The sequence below is a fragment of the Botrytis porri genome (genome assembly GCF_014898465.1).
Source record: "Botrytis porri strain MUCL 3234 chromosome Unknown BPOR_003, whole genome shotgun sequence".
NCBI lineage: Eukaryota > Fungi > Ascomycota > Leotiomycetes > Helotiales > Sclerotiniaceae > Botrytis > Botrytis porri.
The window spans coordinates 1,278,080-1,293,891 of record NW_024066077.1 but is presented as its reverse complement, the minus strand read 5'-3'; the positions used below and the strand labels follow the sequence as shown (position 1 = coordinate 1,293,891).

The 15,812-nt window shown below is 42.1% G+C and overlaps 4 protein-coding genes across 4 annotated transcripts; 2 read left to right on the top strand and 2 right to left on the bottom strand.

Annotated features, from left to right (window-relative positions):
- Window positions 1-1,979: 1,979 nt before the first annotated feature.
- On the bottom strand, window positions 1,980-3,469 carry EAF01_002445 (uncharacterized protein; the record flags this gene model as incomplete). Its single annotated transcript, XM_038910697.1, has 3 exons — window positions 1,980-2,500; window positions 2,583-2,702; window positions 2,761-3,469. The coding sequence occupies 3 exons, from the start codon at window positions 3,467-3,469 to the stop codon at window positions 1,980-1,982; spliced, it is 1,350 nt and encodes a 449-aa protein (XP_038773619.1).
- A 1,180-nt stretch (window positions 3,470-4,649) lies between these two features.
- On the top strand, window positions 4,650-5,407 carry EAF01_002444 (uncharacterized protein; the record flags this gene model as incomplete). The annotated part of the gene is made up of 3 exons (XM_038910696.1): window positions 4,650-4,897; window positions 4,947-5,065; window positions 5,118-5,407. 3 exons carry the CDS (start codon window positions 4,650-4,652, stop codon window positions 5,405-5,407), a joined length of 657 nt encoding a protein of 218 aa, XP_038773618.1.
- A 610-nt stretch (window positions 5,408-6,017) lies between these two features.
- On the top strand, window positions 6,018-9,512 carry EAF01_002443 (uncharacterized protein; the record flags this gene model as incomplete). The annotated part of the gene is made up of 1 exon (XM_038910695.1): window positions 6,018-9,512. One exon carries the CDS (start codon window positions 6,018-6,020, stop codon window positions 9,510-9,512), a length of 3,495 nt encoding a protein of 1,164 aa, XP_038773617.1.
- Window positions 9,513-10,495: 983 nt separating this feature from the next.
- On the bottom strand, window positions 10,496-15,471 carry EAF01_002442 (uncharacterized protein; the record flags this gene model as incomplete). The annotated part of the gene is made up of 3 exons (XM_038910694.1): window positions 10,496-11,609; window positions 11,659-11,871; window positions 11,918-15,471. The coding sequence occupies 3 exons, from the start codon at window positions 15,469-15,471 to the stop codon at window positions 10,496-10,498; spliced, it is 4,881 nt and encodes a 1,626-aa protein (XP_038773616.1).
- Window positions 15,472-15,812: the final 341 nt, after the last annotated feature.

The following is a 15,812-nucleotide window of genomic DNA, read 5'->3' as shown; positions in this document are numbered from 1 at the left end:
AAGGTATTTTTAAAATCTTAATTAATAATATAAATGTGAAAGGATTAAGAAAAAGGTATTATTTTAATATAATTATCTATAATATAATATATTAGCCAATAAATTATACTATTAGTAATAGTTATACTTTTAAAGAATAAGGTAATTATAAGCATTTATAATATTATATAAGTATATATATAATTAACATTGAATTTAATTTGAAAATTCTATATATAACCACTAATGAAGATGGATATTCTAGAAGGTTTTATTTTATTAGTAATATGATTATTGTATAATGTTCTGAAAATAGATAATTATTAGTTTAATATCTATTATAAATATTATATTAATACCTTTAAAATAATATAATCAATTTACGATTTATATTTCCTATATATAATTAAGGATAATATAGTATTTAGTATTGTAGGATTATAAATAGATAATATATTCATTATTATTAATAACGAATTTATAGATTATAAATAAAAAGAACTTTATAATACTAAGTTTATAATGAAAAAGTATAAGATACTTATATTAAATATACTATTTAAATTTAATAATAAATTAATTACTTAACAAAACAATAATATAATTTACCTTAATTAGAAAAATTAATGCGAAAACTTATATCTAATTAAATCAGAATTATTTAATATATAAGGAATATATAGAAAACTGAGAAAATTTTTAATAATAAAGGATCAATATATTATATAATATACTTAAGAAATATATATTATAATAATATATTAATTAAAAATAACTTTTGATCTATCTTATACTATACAAATTGTCAATTCTAAGGGAAAAGATATCGATTTTATTAATAAGTATATTCAATAGTAGATTGATAATTCAAAAAGAAATCTATAATTTGTTTCATTTAATATGAATTCTTTAAAACTAATTGTATTTACTAATACATTCTTTATTAACAATAAAAATTTGTTCTTCTAAATTGAATATATTATTGTTTTAATAAACAAATACAATAAAGCTAATATTATTCATTAGTTATTTATTAAATGTAAAAAAGTTATTAAAAATGTACTAGTATTAAAACTCTACATTATAGTTTTAGGCTTTAATATTATGATAATTAAAGGTATAATTGATAAAATCTTTTCAAATTATAAAATCCCATTAATTATATACATCAATTTTAAATCATTTTATAACTATCTTACGAAACTTGGAATTATTAATGAAAAAATATTAATAATTAATATAATAACAATCCAAAAGATATATAAGAAACAAGAAATTGTAAAGATTAAATGGATTAATAGAGATTCTAACCTTGTAGATATAATAATTAAATTCAAGTTGTATCAAGTTCTAAAAGACTTGATTAATAATAATATTATAAAGATTAAGATTACAAAATGAATTGAAAGAGATTAAAAGGATGGGTGGTTATATAGGTAAAAAAGATATTAGCTAGAAGAATATAATTTAGTGACTTTAAAGAATTGTTAGTATTAGAATAGGAATTATATGATTATATTAATGTTAATGCTAATTTTTTTCAATACTATAGTAATATATTTTATAGTTTTAGTTTTTAAAACCTTAAGTAATATAATAATGTGAACTATAGTACTATATTGACTTCATCATCCCCATGATGATATCAACAGTTTACTTATGAGATTTCAACTATCGGAAGGATATATGAGAAGTTTTGGTTAATGCTAGTAAGTAAGGATAGAAGATTAGGAAATCAATGTACTAAAAGTAAATCTGCAATCGAGAAATCCACTTGATACAATGTTCAATTGTGGTATGGACCAACCATGCAAATCAAAGCAGATTCGAAAGAACTTAATCACACTAGACTACTCATAAATTACAAAATCTCCTCCATCGAAAGAAAGAAATAAAAAACGCAATGCTTTAAAAAAGAAAATGCAGCAATCAACTTACAAGAACCCAGACTCATTACAATAACCTCCCAAATTCCTACACTCCACGCGCAACCCCTTTTATTACACCTTCAATCCCTCCACCTGGAACCGCATCTTAAATCCCTCGTGCGCCTTCCTCCTCCCCCTCTTATCAATATACCCCACCATAGCCGCGAACCCCAAACACCCCAACGCAATCACATACTGACCAATCTGCAACGGAACGCCCCTACTAATCTGCTGTCCCGTGCTCCTGCTCGTGACAAACTGGATTGCTCCTCCGGCAGTACTGATACTCCCCGCTGCACTCATCATATTACCCGCGCTCCACTGCAAGATTGCGGATGCCATTTTGGAGGTGGGAAGAGTCCAGATCGTCCAGAGGACTCCGATGCTGAAAGCAAAGAAAGGTACGAGGATTAGAGGTAGAAGTTTTTGTTGGATACCGACTGCGAGTTCGATGTTTTCGGCAGTAGACGTGTCGGTGCTTCCTTTGAAGAGTGCGGCTTGCACCATGGCGGCGGCACTGCTGGCGGTTCGACCGTAGGGAAAATTGGGGGTGCAAACGTCTTTACCTGTACTGGGAATGATGGCACAGACTCCTGAAGTTGGGTTAGTATGGGTTGGGATATATATGTATGTGTGTATGTGTATATAGAATAGGTAAGTAGAGTGTGTACGTACCAAAGTAACCAACTCGAAAATTCGGGACGATGAACTCGTCAGATGCGCCGCTAAATACATTGATTGTGTAGAAGGCTCGGGATATCACGTTATTGGCCATGCAACCCGTCAAAACGACGACTGCACATTTATTAGCAACCTATCTCGTATGCTGATCAAAATAGTGGCATAGACTTACAATATAAACCGATGATAGGAAAGCCAGTAAACATGAACAATATTCGTCGAATCCACAGTTGCTTCGTCGGCAACTGTTCGTCTTCTTCATGGTACCCGCCTACATAATCCACCGCCCTATCGATTGTTTCTCTCACTCTTTCGCTATACTCCATCAATCTTTCCCTTGCAAGTCGAAGGTTCCTCTTCTCTTCTCGAATTGACGCCTTTTCATCTTCGACTTTCTCTTCTTTAGCTCGAATCGCCGCGTATTTTTCTCTCAAGTGAGATTTCTCCCTTCTTAATTCAGATGCATCCCTTCTCAATTTCGATTCACGCCTCCTCAACTCAGATTCATCTCTTTTTACATCCAAGTGCTTCTCTCTTAACACTTCTGCAGCCTCTCTCTGGTCATTTTTGGCGACGTGGGCTTTCTCCTCAAATCGTTCCTTTTCCTTGGCGAATTCTGCATCTTGTCTCCTTAATCTCGATGCTTTGTCTGCTATACTTCTCATCTCCATAGCCTTTTCTTCTGAAGTTATCTTTGCCCCTGCCTCTGACCACCATCTCTGTTCTCGAGGGTTATCTCGTCCCTTTCCTGACCACCAGCGATCTCGACTGCTTCTAGGTTGTTTCTTTGAAGCAGAGTAATTGGGATTATTCTTCTTTCGGCGCTTTTTCTTTTGATGCCTTTTCCACAACACTTTGGCAGCAGGCCGAGCCAGCCACATTTACCTATCTTTGAAATCTGTATCCGGGGGCCGAATTTGTATGAAAACATTAATAAAGGTGGTACGGAACGTATTTCTCTTTCATCAATGAAACAAGAGTTATTCAACCTGACGTGGACATCGTCGATTTACAATCGAAATTGAACAGGGAAGCACGAAAGATGCTGGAAGGGGACTTAGGGGGATGCTTGCATTACCTCCTTGGTGAGAAGACAGGACTCCGGCCTTGGTCATAACCATTATCTGGGTTCGTGTTTACTGCAGAATTTCGTAATGGCCATACTAAAACCATGCGTAAGGTCTAGAATCTAGACCTGTAATAGGTGCCTTCTTGAATTGGGGCTTAAGATTGGCGGGCCAGTGGAAGATGGCGGTTTTGAATGCTGAAATGCAGGCGATACTCATTTAAACCCATTCATTAACACAATTTTACACAGGCAAAAGCTTTGGTTGGGTCGAAACCAACACAAGATGACAAGTTTGGCAATGTTGTGGCTGTGGTTGGATATGTAGTAGGATCGCGCGTAATCTTGGTGGACCGCTTGGTGTGGCTGTTGGTAACCACGACCACTCTAACGATGAGTTGATCCTACAATTTTCGGTTGAGCAAAAAAGGCTTACAATGATATCAAAGATGCTTACATTCATCAAGAACAGTAGTAATTGCACCGGTGATTTGACCATTGCTACATACTGGAGCAGGAAGTGAGTAATGATTGCACATTTTGCAAAACAAGTCGAAGCGGTAACATACAAGGCATAGAATATAGGTGGCAGGCTACAGAAAATTGATAGAGGCAAGACATTATCGACGAATTTGCCCAGAAGGGGCAGTTTTACTGGGCAATCAAAGAATCTTCTGGCCTACCTGCCTGCTGGCAAAGCGAGGAACCTTTGCCGACGTTTGACCTCCTTCAAAGCCGAAGAAAACAAGGTCGTCCGACCTGCCTTATGGTTGCGATTGACTCATCATTCAGATGTTGTTGGATTATATGATAAGGAGGATCTCTCCCCGATTTTCATCAAATCGAATGCATGAAATGGCGAATGTTTGACACATTTACCAGCTATTCCCTCCAAAAACATTGTAACGCTTGGAGAATCATCTCAGTCTTTTGGTTATAGCCTTCTTTTTCTCTTTTCTTAAAATCCTTTAAATCCCTCAACATAAAACTCGCAAATGGCTTCGAGATATAATTTAGTCGACTACGACTCGGACGATGAGCTAGAACTTAGTCCGCCCATTAACAATCTCATCTCAGCAGCTGAATTCGTCATTCGGCTGTTAGAAAGGGGAAATATCAATTATGCTTTAATGGGAGCATTTGCTCTTAAGTGCTGTGGCAGCGCTCGTGATACAAACAATGTTGATATAGTGGTAGACACTTCAATGAAGAAAATATGGCAAATTATTGAGCCAGAGAGCAGGTAAATCGCCATGAGCATTCGACTTCCAAACTTTTTCTGACATTGATAGATTGGTAATACCTCAATCTCGACTTGTTGCAGACGTGATGAAGATATTTGTCAAGACTGGACCCAATTACGATGGATGTTCAGAAACAAGACTCATCGAGGTAGAATTAATTGCACCAGGTAAATATTTGATGAGATTTCATCTTGCATTGAGCGTTAACAAATCAACTAGGCTCAAATGGTACTCCGCGAGATATACGAAATCATCAACAAACTCTCGTGGTACCTAGTCCATCGGGACATCAGACAGCTTTCAAGGCTTTAGATGTTCAGTACTTGTTGCGGAGCAAACTGGATGTTATGGCCGCACGAGGAGCTCCCAAAGACTATCTGGATGCTCAATTTATTGTCGGAAATTGGAGACACGAATTGGAGAGAACTCAAGGATACTGCGAGGTAGTGAATACGCAAAATGATGTCGAGTTGATCTTGACTCCAACATATTCTCCAATGGTTTGGTAGGTAGCACACTGTAAGTGGTCTTGTAAAATAGAGAGGAGAGAAATGGAAGCCATGATAGCATTTGTCGGGTTACAAAATGCACATGGGGATGTTATGTTTTTATAGCTAGCGGTTAATCATCGAGACTGCAATGGCCCCCTTTGTGAAATGCTTCATGAGATGTCACCATATATAGCGTATATCTTCATTGGAGACAGGAAGCTCTGGGAAGGTTAATAGATCATATTGTTGTAACACAATTACTGTAGTGTCCAGAAGACAAAAAGCTTTCAAGGCGAAAAGATACAAGACGGGCATATACGGAATGATTGACATACGGGAAGATGATGCATTGTTTTGGTGCTGTGTCTGGTTGTGTTTGGTTGTGTTTGGTTGTGTTTGGTTGTGTTTGTGTTAATTGGTAACATTCCTCGGGCGGTGAGCCTAGTTACTTTTTGGGTCGGCAGTTTCAGCACCATTAGTAAAAGGTCCCAAAGGTTTAGAATAAACCTAATATGATGGATACCTACCTCCTACCTAGGTAATATTATCATTTTATTCACTACTCAAATGTTGCTCAGTATCGAATTTAGGATGCCTCCTTGAGGACGTACATTTGTAACCTGCAAACATGAACAAAGGAAAGATAATGAGGAAATTACTTGGACAAACTGCTACTGCTGTCGAGGTTTCCGACACCAACAATGACTCGCCTCAACTCCGACCGACTGCTTCACAGGGTACGGTTTATTCAGCAGGCGCACCACTGTCATGTCTTGGTCGCGCACCGGATGGTTCGCGCGCCGTTATAGCTGGACCAAAAGTCTTCAAGATCGTCAAAACAGAAGGATCGAAAATTACAGAAGATATTGATCTTCGTACCTCGATATCTGCATACCCCACAGGGCATGATGGTGCGGCAGCTACTTCAGACCAACTTAATATTAGGGCCGTTCGATGGTCTCATACACAATTCAGCTCTACGATAGTTACAGCAGGCGGCAATGGAAGGATAACAGTCTATGACCTCAATCGCGCAGGAGGAGAAGGATTCGAGCTTGCGCGAATTCAGGAACACCCTCGACAAGTCCACAAACTTGCGATCAATTCTTTCAAGGGGAATTGGTTCTTATCAGCCAGTCAGGATGGATCTGTCAAGTGTTTCGATTTACGTGACACGCGTCGAAGTGTGGCCACCTATAGATGTAACGCAGATGCTGTTAGAGATGTAAAATGGTCGCCAACGGATGGCATGGAGTTTGCTTGCTCTACAGATGCTGGAATCCTACAGAAATGGGACTTCAGAAAGTCATCTGCTCCCATTATGAAGATAACCGCCCACAATAGTGCTGTCTTTTCAATTTCATGGCATCCGGATGGAGATCATATTATAAGTGGAGGCAAAGACCAGCAATGTCATGTGTGGGATATGTCAAAGTCAGAGAGGGGTCAAAGGCCTCGATATTCTTTTACCACACCCGCGCCCATTTCGAATGTTTGTTGGAGACCCGCTTGTTGGACAGCCACAGGCCAGGGGAAGAGAGTTGCCCAAGTAGCTGTTTCTTATGATGACACCAGCGTCAATAGAGCCCAATTTTCGACGGTACATTTATGGGATATTGCGAGATCTGCCATGCCATTCAAAGAAATCGAGGTGTCAAATAGCGCGCCCACGGGCATACTTTGGAGCACTCGAGATCTTTTGTGGAGCGTTGATAAAGACGGTCACTTTGTACAAACGGATGTCGCATTTTCACCAAAGGTTATCGATCGTAGAAGTTTATCAACATTTTCTTTCTCTCCTACAGGTGATGTATTGATGTTAATGGAGGAACGACAAGCTCCTAAACGCCTTCGGCCTTCTATTAATTCTCCAGAGTTATCTTCGAGCTCTCAGCAACACTCAAATGCCCCGTCTTTTGCTATAAGTCATAGTGACTCTGAGGAGGATGTTGTTGGCAGTTTTCTAGGCCCACGAAGACGAAAGTATCATCGAGGACAGCATAGTGGACGACTTACACAGAACCTGAGCACTACTCAACCAAATCCGACAGGAATGGCCGACAGTAGAGTGATGAGACTAGAAGACGCTGTTCAAATTACTGGTGTTTATAAGCCCCAACAAATTATGGCTATTGGCCATGCTCCCTCGACACCAAAGCGTGCGAAATACCAATATATGTCTAGATGTTATTTGGAATATTTGATGAAGAACACCGTTGAGGCAGCCGATAGCACTCCTTTGAATGCCACCATTTCAGCAACCATAGAACACTTTGCTAAGGGTGCCGAGTACGCCAGATATTATCGGCTGGCTCAAACGTGGAGACTCCTTGGTTTCACGATGGATCTTCTACTAGTCAGGCGTGCAGAGTTTCATCGCCAGCACAGACTGCAGAATCTCTCCCGCAAGGATTCCCGACCAAAACGTATTGACAGCTCCGCAAAGGTTGATGAACTTGATGAGTCAAATGAAAAGACCCCCCGAAAGAATCAACGTCCTGCAGCCTCAGATGAAGTGGCCCTTCATCCGGCCGTGAGATCAATCATTGCGGATGAGATTGAAAGCACATCAAACGTGACAACGCCACTTGTACGCCCTGTCATGGATTCTATTGCAGAAATGTCAGAAGCGATAAATACACCAATGGTAGAAAATGACACATTGGTACTTCCACTACCCGTCACCTCGACAGCTCGTGAGCCAATACCAGTACCAGTGACCGGCAGTTTTACTTCTGACCAGACAATGTCGAGTGTAGAAGGTTATGACTTTTATGGTATGGACGCTTTCAAGCCAGCCGTCGACTTTGTTCCTCCCAAGAAACAGCCTCTTCGTTTAGACTACGCGGAACAAAATAGTTACGCTCAAAGAATGGGTCTCATTCGGCATGATTCTGGGGAGAGTTTTCAAATGTTTTCGACGTCAAATGATTCCCAATCTAAGTACCTTGGTGGGGGTTCGGATAGCGATGCGCATAGTGTGAGGAGAGATGAATCTTTACGAGAGAGAGTTTCTAGTTGGGAAGGCAATGTTGCTGGAAATTCTAAGACTACATCGAGTCTCCATTCTCGCCCATCCGACGAATCCATCGAGAATCCATCTGAAGCACTACCCAAAATTGTAGTCCCAGCACCAAAAGTCACTTCGCCAGTCCAAACACATCGCAAAGTTCCTCCAGCACCGAAGGCAATTGAACCCGCCTCTGAAACCTTTTCTTCCGATCCAAACCTCATTGAAACGGATTTTCTTCCTTGGCCCAGCGAAAATGACACCGAATTCGTCATCCCTCCACTAAACCCTGCCACTCTTGTGCAACGCGCCATCGAATTCGAAACTCAAACTGGCGCGTTGAACGCAGCTGCAATGGTCCTCCTACTTCGACGTCTCCTTCCTCCTGATGTCATTGATCCAATTCATGCCGAAGCCATCCTCCGCCAATACAACCATCGACTGATGAGTATGCAACTCTGCTACGAAGCAACTCTTCTCCGAAACCTGTGCGTTCCGCTCTACTCTGCCGTTTTTGCGTCTACGCAGGAACAAGTCAGTATCGGCTTCTACTGTACAGAATGTAACAAACCTCTTGAAAACGATCCGCTCGTCCCTGGCTCAGAATGGTCCTGTCCCCGTTGTCGAAATCCAATCATGGCTTGTCCGATTTGTCAGCATGGGGATGATGTACTGGGTAGTCAGGGGCCACAAACCTGGTGGTATTGTGGTGGTTGTGGACACGGTGGTCATACAGCTTGTATGGGAGAATGGCATGGCGATCAGGGCGATAGATATAGTGGAGGGATGTGCCCGTTAGAGGGCTGTATGCATCCCTGCCTAGAGGGAAAATGGAGGGAAGAATTGGTAGAGGAGAGGAAGGAAAAGAGAGCTAGGGAGTTGGAGAGAGAGGTTAAGGAACGGACTGCCGGGGCAGGTCTTGCAGGCATGGGTAGATGGGATAGAGGGAAGAGCGTGAGGAGGGATGTCAGGGAAGTAAGTCAGAGTCGGGCTGTGGAGGGTGTGAGAGTTGCATTAGGCTTTGGGGGAGGGGGGGGAGGTAGTGGTCCTGTGGTTGAAAGGAGAAGAAGTGTCAAGGTTTTGGCGCCTGGTGAGGAAAATACACCACAATGATTGCGAGATGAGGAAGCTAGCGTTTTTCATCATGATGGCGACTAAGTAATCCAGTATAGTGCTTGATCTCACGAGTGAGATTGAATATTTGCTTTGAATGGCATGGAATAGTAGATGGAGGCGTTTGGTCATTAGGTATACCCAAGGGTGGCTAGCACATATATACGCATGCATACATACAATCTACTCCGCAGGGCGTGGATGATCACACAATAATAATAGTATAGCACATCAATAATCAAGGTATTGTATGAGTTGCGATGGCGGGGTAAGGGAAGAGCAGTCTCCAACATCCATCTGGTCGAAGAGTGTTAAAATTGCATCGTATGCTTGAAATTTGGAAAACATCTTGTGCCGAAATATGGCGTAGTAGAGCCTAATACCGGCAGATCTTACGACAAAACAATCACCAAGCCCATAGTTACATTCCAGAAAAGAACATTCTCAAATCATGAATTCATTATCTACTTCCCTTCACTCCCATGTAATTCTCTCTGTACTTACCTACCTATACCTAGATAGGTATCTACAAGACCACAAACCTGAATGTTCCATCTCATCCCATCTCCCCACACGATTGAACCTAATAGTCCATCTCATCTGTAACAAACCATCCATTCTTCTTTCCATTCATCCATCTATCCATCAACCCACAAAATCATACTATTTCGATAATCCCTCTCCCATCCGCAGGTTTGATCCCATCCCACTATTCCACTCCCCCCCCAAATCAGTCCTAGCAATAATCCCAAGTACCACAACACGAAAAAATGTTAAGAAAAAGAAAAGAGTAAAAGATACGCCAAGCAAAATAGTAGATATTTCTCGGCCAGGAAGGGGGGTATCGTGATATTTTTTTTCTGGCTCGCTCGCTCCATCTTTCATCCATTAGTCTTCGTATCGTCGTAAACCTCATCGTTCATCTCCCTTCTGCCTCCGTTCCTTCTTCACTTTCGCTTCAATTTCACCCCTATCACCATCCTCTACGCACTATCCTCTGCCATTACAAGTCTCTTTCCATTATCTACCTTTTGTCCCTTACTCGCCCTCTTCTTCTTCAACCACAAAACCAAATCATATTCTCTCTTCCTCTTTGCAGCCTCATCACCCATATCATCTTCATACCAAAGCGCCGGAACTAAAAGTCTGTATGGCATAGTGATACCCGCTGGATCCTTCTGATTGACCTCTACATTCAAACAAATATCTAATCCACCTTCCAGATTGATATTTTGGTAATTGCCCTTTCGAATTTGTTTCTCAGATAAACCGGTTGGAGTACGGTGAAATTTGTTCCTTTCAAAAACCGGTTCTTGTGGTTGACTTCCCGCGACAGAAGTTGCGGCATGTTTTTCAGAGTAGGAAGTTGCGCGAGGAGCTTCATTTTCAAACGCATAATATTCGTCGCCTGCTCCACCACGCATAGTTGCTGGACCATCAAGATTCGGGTTGTATGATAGATCGTCTTCACTTTCTGAGCCGTATCCATTGATACCACCCGAGTCTCGACGTTTACTCTTTCGTCGGAAAAGTCCTGTGAAATCCTTTCTTGTCAAAGATAGTGTTCTCTTCAGGCTACCTGGTCTTGCGGATTCAGTGGAATTCCGACGAGACAAAGATAATGACGGGCGTGAGAATGACGGGCGTCTATTGAAAAATGAAGCGTTTGACAAGGGTGGTGCATCAGGACGATATGAAGGGCCTTTGGTAGTAAAGCGACGCAATAGGCCGCGTCTAGGTACTGGTGAGATACTGCCATCATATGAAGTAGTGGCGTCTGGTGAACTGGGACGAGTTAGAGCTGGATTATACTCCCGTATAGAGCACCAATTTCGACGGTTAAGTAGACGTTTATTGTTTCTAGGTTTGCCATCCACATCATGAGTGAAGATTGGAATCATGTCCTCATCTGTGTCTGCGTCAAAATGATGTACTTTGTTACGTTTGTTTAGAATATCAGCTAGCATATCCGGTGGTGGCGCATTGACAATTGCTGAAGATATGATGTTTGTCATGTAACGATAATCGTGATCCTTAGGAATTTTCAATCTGGGATTTGAATAAAATTGGCCAATAGCACCGAGATGGACATCACCACTGCTCATGTCAGCCTTCTCTCTGAGCATCATGAAGAAGTTATACATACCCTAAAATAGTGATTCGAACGGACTTCTCGGCTGCCAAATCTTGTAATTCTTGAATCAACCAATTTCGCTCTTCCTTATGATGAGCTGCAGTCCAATGATCATCGAGGTCATCGAGAATTTCCACCCCACCATCAAAATGATTCATGAGACTTTTTCCGAGCAAACCAGCACGGCCCATGGCCTTCAAAGGCGTCATGACTTTGGAAGTGAGGCTATAAATCTGTTAGAAAAGAGAATAGACCACTGAAATCTACTTACAGAGTTTCAAGCCAGACCATTCTTGGATAAGCAATTGGAACCCCCAGTAAAACAATGAGATGCTTTGTCTGACCCTTAATGATATCCTTCTCTAGTCGGTCAAATATCTTCGTGTACGTTTCAGCCGTAACAATTTCATCGTTCATTCGTTCGGTGCGACAATCTATGCCAAGAAATGTAATGCCACGGCCTAAACCTGTGAAGATGCTTCGACTTAATTCAGGAATATATGGTCCTGGTTGTGCTCCGAGGATCCAGCTAGGCTCGGTATCTTCGCCTTCATCGATACTACTTTGTTGTTGAAAGAGCATATAGTACTTGAACGCCACGCTTCCTAAGCCAGACATAACCGGGCATTTCATATAGCTATCAGGATACGAACCAAATCCATCAATAATATCGTGGTCATCAAAAATGTTGATCATAGGAATTTGTGAGTTGGCAACTCCAAAGAGACCTTGAGAGAACCACATGCAATAGCTGTCCAGGTAAAAGTGCTCCATTTCGTCCTGCATCTCTGGTGTGAAAGGTAAGGCCTCTTTACGAATAGGGTTCTTGATATTGAGCCATTCCTTGAAGAGGGTCGTTCGTTCCATCATATGATCGTTGTACAGCTGATCACCACCTCCAAGCATGACATGAAATGGTTGTGTTTGATGGGTATTAAGAACGTCTCTCCACAAAGGATCGGGCCCACTAAAGTCATTTGGATGAACATCCATGGTGAAGCCGTTACAGCTATAGAACATTATATTCATTGCTTGCCCACGAGCTGGAACCCAAAAACCGGTAGCTGGGCCACGATTGATTCGATAAGCAATTCTTTGTTGCTTGCTGCGCAATTCTACTTCAATGTTAAATCTCCAGAACGTGAAGCCCTTGTCTGCATGCAAACGAAAACCTCGCACTTCTTTAAACTTCCCAGCCTTTTCTCCGTCATATTGCTGTGTCTTGCGTGCCCGTTTTGTATCTGCGCCTCCATCAAGATTGGTTCGATGTGACTCAAATAATCCATCATCTGTTTCGATCTTTGAAAGATCTTGCTCTTCTGGAAGATGCTCAACAGGGCGAGTGTAGAGCGTCCTACCATCTCGTCCAATCTTAGTCATTCCTGCGATAGGGTCAATATACTCGGGAGCAAGATCTTGACCATCAACTTGTGCTGGCGGCGGTGGCATTAAATCCACGGGCTGCAAGAACAGTCTTAGTGTTGGAGCAAGTTCGTAGGATGAACTTGAGTCTTGAGTTACAATCATGACACTTCCTCTCCAGACTTCACGCTCTGGTAAAGGACCACGAGCCACTGAACGACTGGATGTCTTTTCGGTACGTATACCATGGTAACGTAGAAGTGGTCCGCACTTTAGGAACAAAGGTGGTTTAAATCTAGTAGGAGCTACATCAGGACGAACGCGGATGACCCGCATTGCACATGTTAGCGAATGATCTGGAGTAGGGGGGATAGGAGGGGATTTCTGTTTGTCAGGTGATTGGTTCGCAGCAATCACTTTGCTCGCATAACCAGATTTGTGTTTCGGTCGCAACTTAACAAATCCAGTAGAACTGCGAGGTTTGGATGATAGATGCTGCTCAGCAATACAACCGGCACAGTCTTCCATGGAACCAAAAGCTAAAGGTACTGTACCATTACTGTCATCATATTCCCCGTCATAGGCTTCAGCCTTCTTCTGTTTGACAGAGCGTTTCCTACTAGGACCAGCTTCCCACCACGCCGCCTTCGGACCTATGTCACTTTCACTTGCTTCGTCTTCAAGGTCTAACAAAGCACCTGCCAACAAAGCTTTCTCGCCCTTCTTCCACTCAGTAAGTCGTTGCGAGGGAGCATATAATCCTTTCCCTGGCTCGTAGTTATGATGATGGTGAAAGATTTCACCAAAACTGTGATGATCATGGTCATGATGATGATGATGATGATGCTCCTCTCGATCAACGGTACCATCACCAGCTACAGGCGGAAATGTGTAATCCTTTGAAGAAATAGAGCTTGTTTTCCGATTGTTTTTGGTAGATGACGAATGCTTCAAAGACTGATTCTGCCCAGTTAGCTGCTCCGTCTTTCGTTTCGATCCTCGCCTAAAAGAAACACCTCTCATCTCTTCTTCGGAGTCGTACGGAGACTCGTCACGAAACTCTGGTTCACGAACCGGCAGGTTTCTAGATAAAATGGGCTCTGTTGCTCTCCGATGAATTGGTAGAACTTCTTGATCTGTTGCAAGATTAGGTAGCACGGTGTCCTCAAGTTGCCTGTTTGTCTCACTCTGGCGTCGGCTCCAATGATCTGGTGGTGGATCTTTTCTTAATTTATTACTTTTGCTTCGGTAAAGAGGACCAGAAGTTTCAACAGCAGCTGCAGCTCCAACCACTGTCGGTATACCGGCCTTTTGTTTTTTACTGGAAGTGCGTTGTGGGATTGAACTGCTCTCGATATCGCGACTAGAAATGGGACTCCTTTCCTGGATAACACCAATTGGAGGTGATTTATACGTAATTGGTACCCTTTCCAGCGCAGATCCACTACGCGTGAAGCTTTCTTGCGATTTAATACTTGAAGTCCGTGGAAGGCTTTCTGCGATAACAGGTCGTCTTTCTGGTTGTAAACCACCCTCAGGAGCCTTGGCAACTGGACGATTTCTGAAGCGGACTGTGTTTTGTGTGGGCTGGTCCACAGTGCGGGTCGGTTTTCCTTCTTTTTCTTTAATTACTCGCTCCGCCTCTTCTACACGTGCTCGCTTCTCCTCTTTTGTGATGCTATCAAGAGTCAATTCCAATCTTTGTAAAGGAGACCTGTCTGATGCCCACTCCTTCCGTCCTTGGGCCTCTGCCGCTTCAGAATATGAAGCTTTTCTAGTATGTGAATCAGAAGTCTGACTACGCCTAGGCCGTTCTCCACTCGATGTATGACCTCCTCTGCGCGAGTAGCCCTTACCGTCGCCTCTACCAGTTGTACCAGATCTTTGAACGGTGTCTCTTTCACTGATAGGAGATGATGTGCCAAGAACTTCCCAGTTCGTTTCCTGAGATTTTATAGTATCGGCACCATCCGATTTGCGAGCTGGTCTCGATCTCGGTGGAGTTTGATCCGCGAACAGTGGTCCACTAGCCACAGGCTCGTTATAGCTACCTGATGGAGATGCTCTAGGTTTATTCGCAGCAATTGGCGGAGAAATAGTCTGGTTAAATCCGCGTAGGTTGTCTTTATTCCGACTTTCGCCGCGCCTTCTCCTCTTCTCTAAGTAATCGTTATCGTAGGATGTGCCGGGAGTATCGTATGGAAATGATGGAGGTCGAGGGGCTAGACCATCTCCCCTAAAGGTTGAAGCAACTGGAGAAGCAAATGGACTTTGTGTAGATATCGTAGGAGCTTCTGTTTGGGTCGATTCTCGATTGCGTCTTGGATCTTGAGAGGCAAGTCGGTCCTTTTTTGTATCAACAGATAGACTGTTCTTTCTTGAATTTGGATCTGCAGCAGAGCCAATTGAGCCTTGCCTTGAGACTTTTGGAGGAGGCAGTTGCCCCCAATATGGAGCTGCCATATTTTTGGAGATTGAGACGAATACTCTTGCCTTCCAATTCTAGACAAGTTGGTGTGAAAATGAACCTTAAAAGTTTCCTAGAAATTCAAGGATAATGTTTCTCTGAGAATCAATATTCAAGTCTAGGTTCACAAAGTGGGACCCAAAGGCGATGTCTTTGTTGGTGGTGTATTGAAGTTTATGAGCTGATAATTTATCTTCACTGCCTTCATCAAATTATCCTTACTCGAGGTTTGCGCCGGGTATATCAGTGAAGGCACGATTTTGGAACTCACTCGAAATGTGATAACATGATTAGCGCGAGATGCGGATGGATAGCAAGAGCAAGAGGATATGCAAAC